We start from the raw sequence: 16,799 nt of genomic DNA on the forward strand, positions 1-16,799 counted from the left end.
TACAGCAGAACTTCCAGGCACATTTTAGAACTCATTCAAATAATGGGATGTGAAGATGAAAGCTTCTTTAGGGTCCATTCACTGCAGTAATTGCAGCTCTGATTATAGAAGTGACCGGTTGGATTTTTTCACTAAATCACCTTTTTGCATTAGTTCCAATTTAAGTGTGGTGCCTTCTTAACTTTATACTCTTATTACCTGCACCTGAGGCAACTGATTCTATAGGTTAAGGGTAGTGCTCCTCCTTGCTTAGGAGCAGGCAAGGGTTTAGATAAATTTAATGCGAGCAGCCTACCCTCTTTTGGGCATGTTTTATTTTTGACAAAAACTTTGACAAAATCACACAAAAGAAGTATTTTTATTTGTACCTACATGCTGTTATCTTCTAACATTTGAAGGTTCAAGTTATTTTATAACAGTAATAATACAACTGCATTGTTTGTTTTCACTAATTTAATATTTTGTCTTCTTCCAGTTATGCACAGAAATCCATTTGGAATGGGCATTTGCTGTCGGAAGGGTTCCAGGAGCCCGCTGCAAGAGCTATACAATCCAACACAGGTTAGTGCTCAGAATGTGAACCCACAATGGCCTTGCATGGAACCCTCTCTCACAAACACTTCATTCTATCACTACATTCAATGTACAGCTATTGCAAACAAAGGCAAATGGAATGATCTCTCTAGAGTTTATGCAGATCAATGTTTTGAGAAGTCTTGTTCATTGTGACCTTTTGAGGTGGTGAATGCCTCTTGGTGGGCCCCTGAATAATTCATTCTTAGTCTTGTCTTGTTCAGGCATTCCAAGCTATATATTTCCCCTAATGACTGATAACTAATGCTCCAGCAGGAGACCACGTGGTGGTATCACCACACAGCATGGGCCCAACAGCAGCAGTACTGTTTAACAGTTGAAATATTACCCTGCCTTCTGTCTGAGTTTAACCAAATGTAATGAGTGGCAAAGATATATTGTCTGTGCATGCATGACAAGAGTTGCCTATGTCCCAAGTACATTTTAGACATTATACTATGTCCCTTGGGGGCCCAGGTCACATGGGATATGCTCATTGTTCTGGCCTTGTTACTGTACCTCTACTTTTCAAGTAATTTGGAAAATAATCTGTTTAACAGTCCTTTCATTCACATAAACTATAAAGATGTGCTTAGAAAATAAAACACATATTTCATATAAGAACACTGACCACTGGTCACAGTGCTCTGATAAAGTAGCAACACATGGGCCAAAAGAGAATTAGTGGCTGGCCAAATATTATTGGAGTTTTGCCTTACCCATTCATGAACTAATTGCATCAAATAGTTGGCAGAAGTGTGATTTTTCTGGTTGGCTTATGACCTGAGACATGTGTCAAACTGGGCCATTGATCTAATGGAAAATAGAAAACCTTATTCTTATTTATGTTCTTGTACACAAATAAATCATGCTTTTGTATAATTAGTAGTGAAGGGTTATAGAACATTCAGCATGCCAGGCAATTAGAAATTGGGTTGGTTCAGTTAAACTTTTTAAACTGCTCTGTTGTATGGGAGTAATCAGTGAATATGACTGGTAGTGGCCATCAGTGGATTTACCAAAGAAATTGCTGTTTCAGTGGAATATTTAACATCATTTATAGTTTACTTGCTGGCTGAATTGGTGAGTTTTTATTTCCTCCACTGATAATAACAAGAATAGAGTCCCATATTCTTCAAATTCTTCATTGCCTTTTGTCCAGGAAGTGTATCTTACACTTATCCATCCACATTCGTCAGATCTTTTCTAGAACCTTTAAAAAGAGACCAAATTTACAGTTATATTTTTGGGAATGTTGGCACCTGCCTTTCCCCCAAATGTATTTGTAAATACAGTATTGTGGTTTTCACTTAAAAACATGTGCTTGTGTAGGGAGGTATAACAGTAGCCTTCCATAAAGGGTAACCCTTCATTTTTAGCAAGTTTCCCACCAGAACGTACGTTGTATTTTCTATTCCTATGGGCTTTGGCTTCCTATGTTCTGGTAGTGTTTTTTACTTGGGAAGGCAGCAATTAGCTCCCATGCTAACAAGTCACCTGGCAAGTTGTTTTTCAAATAGAAAGACTCTACGTCATCCAATGTTGCTGCTGAATAGTTGGATTGCCACACCAGATAGAATGCAATAGTAGAGTTAATGCTGTTGGGAAGTCTAATTTATAGAAAAACTATTACCTTGGTAAATATGGGTCATTCAGTGCCTATACATACATTCAGTGCCTATACATACATTCAGTGCCTATACAGTGCCTATGCAGTGCCTATACATACATTCAGTGCCTATAAAGTGCCTATGCAGTGTAGAGCTACCAGAAAAGACCAGCCCATTTACCAAAATGCCCCCCCCAATACTTATCCTGCACTCTCCCCTATCATTGTCATCTTTTCTTTCCTCTTCTTGCCTCCCTATTTGCACCTTGCAAATTTCCCCCATCCCTGTGTGTACAGCTATTTGGAGCATACCATACTGTGAATGTGCAGGAGGTACAGGGTGGGCAAGTTGGTGATAAAATCTGGAAAGCACAACTGAGATGCATATTTGAGCATTTTAAAGACAATCCATGTATTCTAGAACCCAATATATGTTCACCAAGAAAGATGAAACAAACAAATCTTATGCGCAGATGGCTTCCACATTGTTGTAACATGACAAAAGGGATACGTTGATCAAACAGTAAAGGGAAATAATAGTGATGAATTGCAGATTTTTTATTTGCTGTATAAGGCAAAAGTGCTCTCAGAGATCAAAAAGATATTGATCAGTAAATCATTTATTCCTGCAATTTTTATGATTATATGCCCAGCACTATGAACTGTTTCAGTTGTGTTTGTCTCAGGTTTCCTCATCAGAGCCACCATGGCAGTTTCTACTCATATGGATATATGGAACTATGCATAGAAATAAGGCTTCTTGAATAGAATTGTTTATATGCCAGTATGCTGCACTGAAGCTTTATTAATGAAATTAGTGAACAAGAATAACTTAGACATATGGAATAAAAAATTGAGCATCAGACCAAAGTGAAATCAAAGCACATATGAATATGGTTGAGGGTGTCGCCCCATTGAGTTATAGCAGTGCTGTCCAACTTCTGTTGTACCGAGGGCCGGAATTTTTCCGACCTACGTGGTGGAGGGCCGATAATGGAAGCCAGTTTTGACCACTCCCCTTTTTAAAACCGCACCCACTTGAAACCACACCCATGTTATCACATGACCATACCCATATTAATGGTTGTAGTACAGCAAAAACCTGCCACACTCTGCCTTCCCTACCATGCCTGTGTGTGTGCCATACTCTGCCTTCCCTACCCTGCCTTTGTGTGTGCCATACTCTGCCTTCCCTACCCTGCCTGTGTGCCATACTCTGCCTGCCCTACCCTGCCTTTGTGTGTGCCATACTCTGCCTTCCCTACCCTGCCTGTGTGTGCCATACTCTGCCTGCCCTACCCTGCCTGCGTGCCATACTTTCACTGTGTGTGCCATTCTTGGCTGGTTTGTGCCATACTTGGCCTGTGTGTGCCATACTCTGCCTGCCCTACCCTGCCTGTGTGCCATATTCTGCCTTCCCTACCCTGCCTGCGTGTGCCATACATTCACTGTGTGTGCCATTCTTGGCTGGTTTGTGCCAAACTTGGCCTGTGTGTGCCATACTCTGCCTGCCCTACTCTGCCTGTGTGTGCCATACTCTGCCTTCCCTACCCTGCCTGTGTGTGCCATACTCTGCTTGCCCTATGCTGCCTGTGTGTATGGCACACACAGGCAGCCTACAGTGACACAATGCTGGCACTGCTCCTACAGTCTGCACAAAAACTATATATTAAAAAATGTTTTAATTGCAGTACCACCTCAGTATATGTTCTTTTTGTAGTGTGCAGGGTTTATTTGTGGGTTTCTACTGCTCCTGAGGTGTGAACAAGGGAACAATGGGGGTGATTACAGCCTGAGCCTGAGGTGTGAATACTGCAGGGGTTGAACAATGCAGGTATTAAAAGGTGTGAAAAACACAGGGCATTACATATTTAAACAATACAGCCTGATTACAGCCTGAATCTGAGGTGAGAACCATGCAGGGGGCCAGTTAATCACAGTACTGATACCATTTAAAGCTTACACAAGAGTAAGCCATCAAAGCAGCCAGACAGGTGGGGGGCCACACAGAGGGGGGTCGCGGGCCGCATGCGGCCCGCGGGCCGCCAGTTGGACAGCACTGAGTTATAGTAACAATATGGTTACAGTGGATACAGAAAAGGCAGATATGCTTAACCAGTTCTTTTCTTCTGTGTATACAGTAGAGGAGCCAGTGGGCCAAGTCCCACCCAATAGCTGCACTGTTGCCTCAGCTCCAACTACACAGTGGTTGGCACAGGATATGGTGCTTAAAGGGTTACACAAGATAAATGTAAACAAGGCACCGGGGCCAGATGGAATACACCCTCGGGTACTGAGAGAGCTAGGGGCAGAATTGCAGTGGCCCTTGTTTCTGATATTCTCCGACTCCCTTTCATCAGGTATGGTACCTAGGGATTGGAAGAAGGTGAATGTCATTCCTATATTTAAAAAGGGAGTAAGATCTCAGCCTGGCAATTATAGGCCTGTAAGTTTGACATCCATGGTGGGCAAGTTATTTGAAAGCTTGTTAAGGGATCACATACAAAATTATGTACTGGAGAATGCCATTATGAGCAGTAATCAGCATGGCTTTATGAAGTTAGAAGCTGGACAGTGGGGATGCAGTAGATATAATCTATTTGGATTTTGCCAAAGCATTTGATACCGTTCCCCACAAACGACTGCTTTCTAAACTAAGGTCTATTGGTCTTAGTGAAGTTGTTTGCACATGGATAGAAAACTGGCTACAGGATCGGGTACAGAGGGTGGTTGTTAATGGTACATTCTCTACTTGGAGTAAGGTTCTCAGTGGGGTCCCTCAGGGTTCTGTACTGGGTCCACTTCTGTTTAACTTGTTCATAAATGACTTAAACGGGACATTATTGAATTAGAGATGGTCCAGAGAAGGGCAACTAAGCTGGTAAAGGGTATGGAAAGTCTCATGTCCTTCCAACACACATGAGGGCACCCACTCCGTTTAGAAGAAGGGAGGTTCGTTTTAAATATTCAGAAAGGATTTTTTACTGTGAGAGCTGTGAAGTTGTGGAATTCCCTCCCCGAATCAGTCGTGTTGGCTGATACATTATATAACTTTAAGAAGGGGCTGGATGGCTTCTTAGCATGTGAGGGAATTCAGGGTTATGGCAGATAGCTCTCAGTACAAGTGAGGGAATACAGGGTTATGGGAGATAGCTCTCAGTACAAGTGAGGGAATACAGGGGTAGGGGAGATAGCTCTCAGTACAAGTGAGGGAATACAGGGTTATGGGAGATAGCTCTCAGTACAAGTGAGGGAATACAGGGTTATGGGAGATAGCTCTCAGTACAAGTGAGGGAATACAGGGTTATGGGAGATAGCTCTTAGTACAAGTGAGGGAATACAGGGGTAGGGGAGATAGCTCTCAGTACAAGTGAGGGAATACAGGGTTATGGGAGATAGCTCTCAGTACAAGTGAGGGAATACAGGGTTATGGGAGATAGCTCTCAGTACAAGTGAGAGAATACAGGGGTATGGGAGATAGCTCTCAGTACAAGTGAGGGAATACAGGGTTATGGGAGATAGCTCTCAGTACAAGTGAGGGAATACAGGGGTAGGGGAGATAGCTCTCAGTACAAGTGAGGGAATACAGGGTTATGGGAGATAGCTCTTAGTACAAGTGAGGGAATACAGGGGTAGGGGAGATAGCTCTTAGTACAAGTGAGGGGATACAGGGGTATGGGAGATAGCTCTCAGTACAAGTGAGGGAATACAGGGTTATGGGAGATAGCTCTCAGTACTAGTTGATCCAGGGACTGGTCCGATTGCCATCTTGGAGTCAGGAAGGAATTTTTTCCCCTCCGTGGCAAATTAGAGAGGCTTTAGATGGGGTTTTTTGCCTTCCTCTGGATCAACTAGAAGTTACGCAGGTTATATATAGGCATTATGGTTGAACTTGATGGACGTATGGTTTTTTGAAACCCAACTTACTATGTTACTATGGTCTCTAACTTAAGGTTGATGTTGGCTTTAGACAGGAGATCAATCAGCAGTATCCTCTTGTTAAAAAAAAGTCAGGTTACTTGCATCCTGCAACCAGTTTATAGAACAAAGGGGAAAGTAAATGATAAGCAAAGAGTATGAATGTGCTTTTTTCCCTCTCTGGCTGTGTTGTTCATATCTCAGGGGTTATTACATTGTAATCTAAACTGTTTTGCTATTATCTTTTTTCATGATTGTACTTTTTGATGAATCATTTAGAAAATATGGCACAATCTTTCCTAATTTAAATGCTGCTTTTTCTAAAATGAAGTCAGACTAAAGATGATTAAAAAATAAATGCAACACAGTTTCTTAGATGACTTCAAAAGAACAAACATATTGTATCATATTGAATTAGGGGAGGCAGTTCAGGTGGTAGAAAAAAAATCATCCAGTCAAATTTACTGTTTAGCTTAACCCACAATACTGATGTCCAACAAAAGCTAGTAGCTAAGGTCAGGTCCATATATGGGCTGTGGTACCAGTGGTGCTATTTTTACCTGATCTAAACAGGTAGTATATGCCTATACTAGGAATATACCATACCATACTATACGTGTTACCCCAGATGGAGGACATGGATGAGACTTGTATTGCCATAAGTAGGTTTGGAATCATTATGATTTAAAAAGTGGATATTTCTCATTTTTATTTTTTCCTGGCTGCTATTTTAATATTATAAAGACAATGGAAGTGGAGCTTATAACTTGTATTTAACTTGCTCAAATTTTCTAATGGTTGGTTAAATAACAAGCTAATTTTCATGAACTGCAAAATGTTTTGTTTTCTTGGATTATTATATATTTTAATAGTTTGTTTTGAGAAAACGTAATAATTTCTAACAAGCAACAGCATAGACAAAGACACTGGTCTTATTCATAACACTTGTTTGAGGTGTTGAAAATTCTCTCGCCCTTATTAAAGAAAATTGTGACTTCCGTTGAAAGTAAAATCTCTCTTATTAGGTAAAGTCAGTTGGTGAATAGGGCCATCTGTCTAAAACTAGAATTGTCCCCAGGGAGGAAATGTTGATGGGGCCTGCACAGGAATTTATGTCGGCCACTAAAGCCAATATGAAAATTATCCATTGAGGAATTGTATAGGAACTCTTGGAAAAACAGTTTCCCCTGCTAGTTTCCAGTAAGCAAATAGTTTCTTAGTCAAGATAAGAAAGCTGTAAGCCTTGCTAGGAAGACAGAAAAAGCTTTGTAGAAGCAGTGCACCCTAGGAAAGGTCTGACAGGCATTAACTTTCCCTGCATGTTTATGGAAAGAGAGTTCCTGTGGATAATGATTTATATGATCCCAGAATATTTATTGTTTATTTATGTAAATCAAAGAAAAATTAAATCTCACATCTCACTATCACTTACCTACACCAATGAATAATCAATGACAAAACTCCTACAAATTTATTTTACATATTAATGATTGTGCTGCCTGCTGAGCTTCTATAGAAGCCTAAATCCTATTCTTGGAGAGAAAACAGGAAAGCATATTCTTATCTGCAGTACTTATGCTAATGCATGTTCTTTGGCATTTGAGCCGGGTGAGGACACAGGAAGATTAGGACATCCATGTTTTGGCACATATTGTACACTTGTTTAATGTAAATGGAATTGGGCAGCATAGAATTGAAAGAATACTATGGATGGTTTTTGTGTATGATGAAATAACCTGTCATAAATAATGTATCTGATAGGTAATACACTATATGGCCAAAAGTATGTGGATACCTGTCTGTCCAACTTATCATTTTAAAACCAAAAGTATAGCCCATATAGCATGCATACTTAGGTGCGTTGGAAGAGACTGACCTGTAGGCTCTGGAGTGCCCAGAAGGGATCGGTTCTGGGCCGGGGCCCACCATTTTTTTCCCAAGTGTCCTGCCTGCCCAGTCCGCAAGTCTTACCCTGAAAGGGGTGTCCACATACATTTTCCTATATACAGGTGTGTGAGATTATTTTTGCCATTCTTTGTTTGCATGGTCTTTTTGAATATTGTAAGGGATTTATTGTTTTCATATATTAACTTCTAGTTGTCTTCTAGTTGTCTAGCTATTACGGGATTAACAATTCAAAGAATATGGATACTAAATACAAGATTTTTAATCGAAAAGCTTTTTCTGCACTGTTGTGTATATAGTGTATATGCATTAGGATAATGTAATGAATCACAGAGTGTGCAATAACTCTAGGAGCCCAGAGCTGCCAGTGAGACATTTGTTTTCAAATTGGTTCCCGGTAAATGATGCAATTGTTTACTTGACCTCTTTTCTTACATTATCACCTGATTGCCCCTACCTCACATTTACACTTTTGCTAGATGCCAACTCTGGGTATTAGATACAATAGCCATGGACAAATGTAACTGATACAAAGTATCAGAGTGATAAAATAAGATACTATTACACTTATGCAGCAACAGTAATTTGGCAGATATCCCCTAACATGATACCTTAATTTGGATTTGGTTTACCAAGCAAAGGCAAGTTCATTACATACAGATCATTACCAAGAATATTTACATGCACCTCTTATACAAGGCCCAAGTGTTTCTTAGATTTGTTATTTTTATTGCAGACAGGATATGGAAAGGTAATGTCACATAGGAAATTTTTTTAATAAAGCAATTATCGAGGAAGTGGAACAAATATACAAGCTGCTGCTTTATGAATGTGTGTTTTCTACCATTTAAAAAAATGCAGTATAAGCAAGCATTTCTGCAAAGAAATTGAAATTAAGATAGTTTAAAATGTAATTGCTGTAATGTGGCTCTTACGTGAAAGATTTGCTTGTAGAGAAGAAGATTATACTTTTAATATGATTAATTCCTGATCTTTAAAATAGGAACCTGCTTCTGGCTACCTGCTATTTGGCTCTACAGTATGGTGGCTTGGTGGTTTGTGTTCCTGCTTTGCAATACTCTGGTAACAGGCAAGTTAGTTGGTTTCTGAATCATGTGAATGATAGGAAATCTTGGTAAAATGATGTATAATACAGTTTGTCAAGCACAGTACTGCAATACACAATAATATGCATTTTTCTTCACAATAGACCACTTTTTATTGCAGAACAGGACACATGACGAAATTCTAGTGTGGATTTACAATTTACATATTTTGCCACAATATTATACAGACCCAAAATATTTTCTCATTTCTAACAGTCAACAATGCCTTGTCTGATTTACTTTATGAAGTTGTGTTCCTGAATGCTCCTGTAGAGAATTTCACAGCTTTGTGCACTCCATAGTAACTTGGGCCTAGAAGTGTAAAATAACAGCAACAACGTGAGTATCCCTTTAATATTGTAAAGGGAAACTGTACTCCTAAATATTTCAGGTCTCTAGAAATATGTATCACATAAACAGCTCATGTAAATCCCTGTTTCATATAAGTAACCTCTTTTCATGAAAAATATACATTGCTAGTAGTATTTACCACTGGATAATTAAATATAAAAATATATTTTTTTAGTGCAAAGCTCCACCCCTTCTGGCTCATATGAGGCACTGTGCTCACACACAAACCAAGGGTAAACGTACCTGCTGGGTTACATCGGTCAGTGGATGGACAGGGTTTTGTATTTATTTCTGCACATCTTGTTACAGTTAGAGCTGTATTATTTCCTGTTAAGTGATCAAAGAGCGACACACAGAACATCACAAAATGGTGGATCAAGGGAAAGGATGAAAACAAACAATATTGACTGATATATACATATTTAAAGCTGGCACTATTCCTTGTTAGGGTCACATTAAATAAGTTTTCAGTTGGTAATTCATTCTGAAGGTTTATCTTTTTCACTAAACAACCGTAACTCTACAGGTATGGGACCTGTTATCCAAAATGCTTGGGATCTGGGGATTTCTGGATAAAAGATCTTTCTGTAATTTGGATCGCCATATTTTAATACTACTAAAAAAATCACTTATACATTAATTAAACCCAATAGATGTTGTTGCCTTTAATAAGGATTAATTATATCTTTGTTGGGATCAAGTACAAGGTACTGTTTTATTATTACGGAGAAATAGGAAATCATTATTAGAATCAAATTAGAATTATTTGCTTAAGATAGAGTCTATGGGACATGACTTTCCCGTATCTTTCTGGATAATGGTTTCCAGATAAAGGATCTCCTATCTGTACTGTTTTATATTCTGCTAATATCTCCCACCCTGTACTGTACTGATGGATTTCTTTGTCCCCCTCTCCCTAGTTATTGGGTATTAGGGCTCTTGTATTCTGTGCTGCCGGACATCTTCAAGCTAGAAAACAAAAGTAGAGATCTGATTGGTTGCTATGGGCAACAACACTGGCGTTATGTATTTCTAACGCTAGTAAACACTCCCCTTAGAAATATACTTGTATCCTTGTGGCAAACTGTTACCTAGTTTGACTTTTATGAATGAAGTGAAAAGAGCTCAAAACCCTGTAAGCAAGTTTCATTTTTTACTATAGATCCACTATGGATCCAAAAACTTTTTGATGCTTTATAAAGTACCAGCTCTGATTGCTATAGGCTAGCCTTAGGATTCAGCCCACAAACAGAAATAGAAAACACAGTATTAAAACAGTCAATATTTTCCTACCAACAAAAAAGAAATAAATACATTGGCTGGCATATTGAGGTATAGAGGCAGAAGAATTCATGAATTTAACATTGCCTGAAGGAGTTTATACATAGACAGTCTCCACATCTATTGTTGGTTCAGTACACTATGTACAAAGGATGTCATACACTTGGCTTGTATCTAAAATTGTGTCTTTATATTTGTCTAAAAAGTGCAGCCATTTATTGTTTTTCTTGGTGTGGGTGAATTGCAGGATGCAGCTGTTACAGTGTAAGTAAAGGTCGATCAAAATGTTCTATTCTTAGAGATGAGTTGGATACAAATTTTTTTCTGGAATTCACTGCCTAATGTATAATAAGATTTTAATGCAGTCTAACAGTGAAATATAAATTACTGGCTCGTTGCTAGGATTACTGGCTGTGGCAACTACGTACAGACTAGATCTGGGGCTATATACCTTGGTATTAGTACTTTTTGTCACTTATCTTTCTTAGATTATTCCGATCAGTCATTTATTACTTATATTCGGAATAGGAAAGCAGCGAAAAAGTTGTACAACTGAAAAAACAAGGGAAAAAAAAGAAAGATCAACTGCAAATTGTCATACTACGGTATCTTCATTTTCCTTTTTAGGGCAAAGACACGGAGCGGTTAGTTGGCGTGAAAAAAAGTGGCGGCAACTAATCTGCGCAAGCGAAACCTTGCGAGCGATTAGTCACACTTCTATTCTATCCTATGGCAGAAAAGTTGCTTTAATTAGTTTCAGTGACAAACTTACTTAAAACTTGGAACTAATTAACCCGTGTGTCTTCACTCTTAATGTGAGCTACTCCTTTAAACCATACATACACAAATTTGGTTGAATAGTTAGTCAATTTTGACCTCTCTGCCTGATTTTCTGTGCACCAAGCTTACCAAAGGAGATGGAGGGAAAGAAAGTAATGGGAGCAGTGAACGGAACCTGCTGGTAGTGGAGGGACAAGGGCCAAGGGTAGGCAAAAGAGGTACGTGCCTAGCACCCCCCATCATTGTGATCTAGACACATGCCTCTTCAGACTACCCCTAGTTTCAGCCTTGAGGTCAATCATCTAACTTTACAATAAAGTTGCTTTAACAGCCTCTACTACTTTTCTGGAAGGCTTCCACTAGACTAGATGATGGAACAGTGTTGATGGAATTCACTCCCATTCAGCCACATGATTACTAGTTAGTTTGGTTGTGCGCGAGTGTTGGGCATGAGGCCTGGATCACAGTTGGCATTCCAGTTCATCCTACAGGTGGTTTGCTGGGTTGAGGTCTTTGATCCCACAGGTGTTTAGTTGGGTTGAGGTCTTGGATCTGTGCATGCCAGTCAGGTGCTTCTACTCCCACCTTAGCAAGCCCATTTTATACAGACCTTGATCTGCACATGGGGGCATTATTGTGCTGCAGCTGAAAAGGACCTTCTTCAAATTGTTGCTCCAAAGTAGGAATGGAATTGTCAGCAGTTTCATTGTACCCTGGTGCATTTAAAACTTGCTTTCACTGGATCAAAGGCCCAATTGGCAAACCATAAAATGCCCCAGAGTATTAGTCCTTCTCCACCAAACTTTACACTCTTAGTGACGCATTTAAGAAGGGAGTGTTTTTCTCATCTATCAGCTGTCTCTCCAGCTGACACTTAGCATTGCACATGGTCATATTAGGATGTCAACACCAATAAAAAAAACATGCACACAACAAATAGTTCTTGTAATGATGTTGTTTCCAAAGACAGTTTGGAACTTGGAACAGTGAGACTTTCAGCTTAGAGCATGCAATTTGGTAATGGGTGACCAGATACATTTGGCCATATATTGTGTTAATGTTCTTTTGGCCATATAGTGTATATTAGCTGTTGATCCAGAAGGAAGGGTCATAGCTCCCTCTTCCATTTGATCAGATGTTTTTGTTCAAGATTGATCAATGCTATCTTTGCCACCTCCATGGCCTAATCATACAGAATTATTAAAGAAAAAAGCCTGTACAAATACAGGGTTCAGCTGCCGAATCATCCGAAGTATTGCTGCTTTGAAGTAAATTATTTACATGAAGTGTGTGCTCTTCTATAGTAAAACACAAACCTTCTGAATTCCATCTTCATACTTACAATTTATAAACTGAAAGGTGGCTTTTTCCGCTGACCCCGCAGAAGACTCCTGTTTGATGTGAGAGGAGGATTTTTGCAGTTGGAGACATTGTTTGTCACATCTTTTGTCTTCCTTCTAAGCAAATGATTCAGGGACGACAGTGACAAAGACAGAGCATAATAGAATTGACAAATAATAGGATGCATGTGTCAAAGTGAAAGCACCACAAAAGAATAGATAATCTTCTGACTGTCTGTTCTCCCATATTTTTCACATCTTTTGTGGTCGGCATTATATGGTGCTGCCTCCGCTCTCTTTATTGAAGTCATTAGTTCAATTATACAACTACTTCATATGATCTATATCCCATACAGAATGTGCTAGATTGTCAGTTTATCAACATGTTGCAGTTGCATAGCAAATTTTTGTGTGCACATAGTTAGAGTTTGGTCCAATAACCAAGGTACGGAGAAGAAACCAGGTGTTAAATCACTAGAGTGAAAGACCGCTCATTTTAATTCTAATGTCATAATAAAATAGAGTTCATTACATTTAAAGATAGAATGTAATTATTGTTTAAATAACGTAGCTTTGGGAGAAATTGATTTATGTTATTTTTGGGTCGCAGTTATCCTAACTATTTGGGATGGCCTTTGACTTTAACAAAGATGGAAAAACTCTGTCTGAATTAATACATTTTTTGACCCATAGATAATTATGAAAGTCTAGCAGTGCAGCAAGCCTTCAGCTGGAGCATCTGCGCATGGTCCAAGCTGAAACGGTAGTGAGTGGGGAAATTTAGCAGCAGGGATGATATCAAGTCATCATTTCATTATCATCATTTTCATTATAAAAGGTTTCTTCTTCCATGGGCCTTTCTGGTGGCCATACATGTTTTTGGGGGTCTAGTTCTTTTTTTGGGGGTTTAATAAATATTTTTTTAATTAACAGACAATATGCATTTACAAAAATGCTTTGAATAATATTTAGCCAGAAGTGTTTAGCCTCGGCCTAGTTTCAAAGCAACCCAATGCTACAGTATTCTTATCTGGGATACTATAAATTTACCATTAGAGTGATTCAGCCTTCTATCATATTTTGATAGTACAGCGGATAAATCAGTCTGCTTCACTTTTACAAGGGCCTTTTAGAGGTTCAGGCTCTACTCCTGTCAGCCTTGGGCCATTTTGTGATTAGCTGTGTTTCAAACATACTTTTAATAATAAGAAATCTGAGCGCTTTTTTTAAGAGATTACAGAAATATTTAGCTTCAGGTAGGAATTTAATGTTAATCTTAAACCTTTTCTGTTTGGGGCTATTCTCAGCATTATGTCAGAATTTTCCCATGTCATATAATAAACAGACATATCAGGCATTTTATTCTGTCAAGCAAAAATAAGCATACCATTGTTAATACACTGTAATGCAGTCTACATTCCACCCATAAAAATATGTAGTTCAGCATAAGAACGAGCAGAGGGAATAGACATAACAAAGGAAAGCATTTACACCAGACTGATATACTAAATAATTTGGTGTGTATTATATTAATTTATAATACTAATTACCTATATTTTAATGTTACTAAATCATTTCAAATTGTAACAGAGTGGTCTTTGGGGATGGGGCGGCCGGGGTGCTGCACATGGTGGCCCAGCAGAGGTTACAGATAGTAAGCAGAGTGGGGCAAGATGACAAAATCTTTTAATGTGCCAGATAGTGGCAGTACTGTATGTTAGTGGTTGCTTTTCAGATTAAGGAGCTCTCAGGGATCCCTCACTGATATATGAGTCTCACTCAGGAAAAGCAGGTTTCACAGGCCTGGACTGGCAATCTGTAGGTTCTGGTAAATGCCAGAGGGGCTGCTGTAAGGCCTGAACTTACACCATTGTTGTGTCTCCGCTTCAGCTTTGCTGCAAGTGGGTCACTATAGGGTGTTTTCTGAAATTTTGTTTGTGGCATTTTAATGCTAAGGGTAAATGAAAAACATCAGACATGGCATTATTTAATACATCGCGTCTTTGACCTCCATTGTGTCATTGGTCTGTTTAGTTGTGTGGTATTTTCCCTGTGCAAATAAATGAGTCATTTTGAAATAACGTAGGTTTTTGTTACAGTATGGAAATTTGCTGTATGTGTATTTGTTGGAATGCTCCTTTTTCACTTTAAGGTAACACTTTATAATATATTTAACATTAAAAAAAGATGTTAAAATATATAGAATGTATTTTTATTTGCCAGCTGTATGCAGGGCCCCATTGATGAATTGTGTGATAGGCATTATCCAAAGAGAGGGATAAGTTACTGTTGTAGCAAATATTTCTAAGGGACGTTTTGTATACAAACTGGAATCCGTCCCTGTAGAGGTAGGCTGTGAGCTTCTGCCTCTTTGTTTTCCAGCCGAGTACAAGTTAAGGAGGTTTGAGGGTTGCTATTTCCCCTGTGTAGGAGCTGCACAATTAGGCGGTGATTTAAGCCTGGGGTAGACCTTACATTATAATTGCACTGCAGTGTGGCACGACATGCTCAGGCACTAGCTGGGGCCCCAGACTTATTCCCCTAGAAAACACATTGCCAGCAGGCCATGAAGAATTCATTCATTCTTAGTCATAGGAAATGTACACACATCCCTTAGAGAATGTGTCTGCTAAGTGGCCTGTTTATCTACAACACTTTATATCCCCTTCGCAATTGGTTAAGTCTATGCATGAATTCAACAATCTGATTTTTGCTGAAAGCTGGAGGATTCAGCAATTCAAACTTGTCCATCTAGGATATGGAAAACTTTTTGTTCGTAATAAGTGCTTTAAAACAAACTGTTTTTGCCCCAAATGTAACGAAACTGGTGCTAATTTATTCCACTACCTATAGGCTTGTCTGAATATTGGTAACTTCTGGAACATGGTGGAAAGATTCTTGAACCACAGGTTGAATTTAAATATAAAGTTATCTCCTAGTTTCACTCTATTACACCTTAAAAAAGACGAGGTGTTATCAAGCTTTTTACCAGTCTCCTTAGCACAAAAACTTGATAAATTATTATTTTTGTTTATGGCTGCCTCTAAAAAAGCATTATTTTATTATTGGGTAAAAGAGAAAACCCCTCCTATAACAGAAATTATTTCTTATCTTAATCAGCTTAGCTGGCAAGAGGCCATCAAAGCAAAAACAAGAGAACCTAAATCCAGAATCCCTTTTAAAAATACATGGTCATTTTTCTTTAATGCTATAGATATAAGTAATAAGGATCAGATTTATAAAATGCTGCATATATAGATTTATTTCAATAATTCACGAACATATAAGCAAAATTATCCTTGATTTTGCTCTATAGGAAACTTTTCTTTTCTTTTTATAGTTTATCCACTGGGCATAGTTAGTTAATTTGTTTTTGTTTTTCTCTATTTAAATTACTTATTTTGTTTCTCTGTAAGCATTCTATTTTCTTCATTTCTTATCTTTTTGAAGGACAAACTGTTGAATGTGACTATTGTTGTACAACCTATATTTAAATAATTTGGCATTATTCATCCTGCATGTTTATTGCAAAACTTCAATAAAATGTTTAGAAAAAAAAGGAAATGTACACGTGAGGTTCTGTATGGATGGATGAAACTGAAGATGTTTTCTTTTAAGTTTTTTTTATTAGGGGTCTGGAAAGTAAATAATAATAATGGAAGTACTAAAACCAGAACTGATTCTGAAAATAATTTTTGGAATTTCTATTTAGCCAGATTATTCCTTATCATACCCGGATTTCCAGCACAACGTGTCAGACTGGGGTAACAGGGGCGCTCTGGGGCTGCTGCCTCAGGGGTCCCCCCGCCCCAGTCTCAAACAAATTTAAATGTGAAATATCCCTTCCTGTTTTTTGTTGGATGCTTTGCCAGAGAAAACTCTGTCCGGTCACTATAAGAATATACTCTCTATATCCTTTATGTCAATTTCAGCAGA

General features: G+C 38.6%; 1 protein-coding gene across 2 annotated transcripts in view; it reads left to right on the forward strand.

Moving 5' to 3' along the window:
* The window catches only part of chst11 (carbohydrate (chondroitin 4) sulfotransferase 11), a 154,811-nt gene that overhangs the window by 81,092 nt on the left and 56,920 nt on the right, over nt 1-16,799 (forward strand). For both annotated transcript variants that reach the window (XM_012958471.3, NM_001103076.1), the window contains 1 exon segment: nt 476-561. In XM_012958471.3, the coding sequence (XP_012813925.1) occupies nt 476-561 (86 nt within the window).

The sequence above is a fragment of the Xenopus tropicalis genome, chromosome 3 (genome assembly GCF_000004195.4).
Source record: "Xenopus tropicalis strain Nigerian chromosome 3, UCB_Xtro_10.0, whole genome shotgun sequence".
Classification (NCBI taxonomy): Eukaryota; Metazoa; Chordata; class Amphibia; order Anura; family Pipidae; genus Xenopus; species Xenopus tropicalis.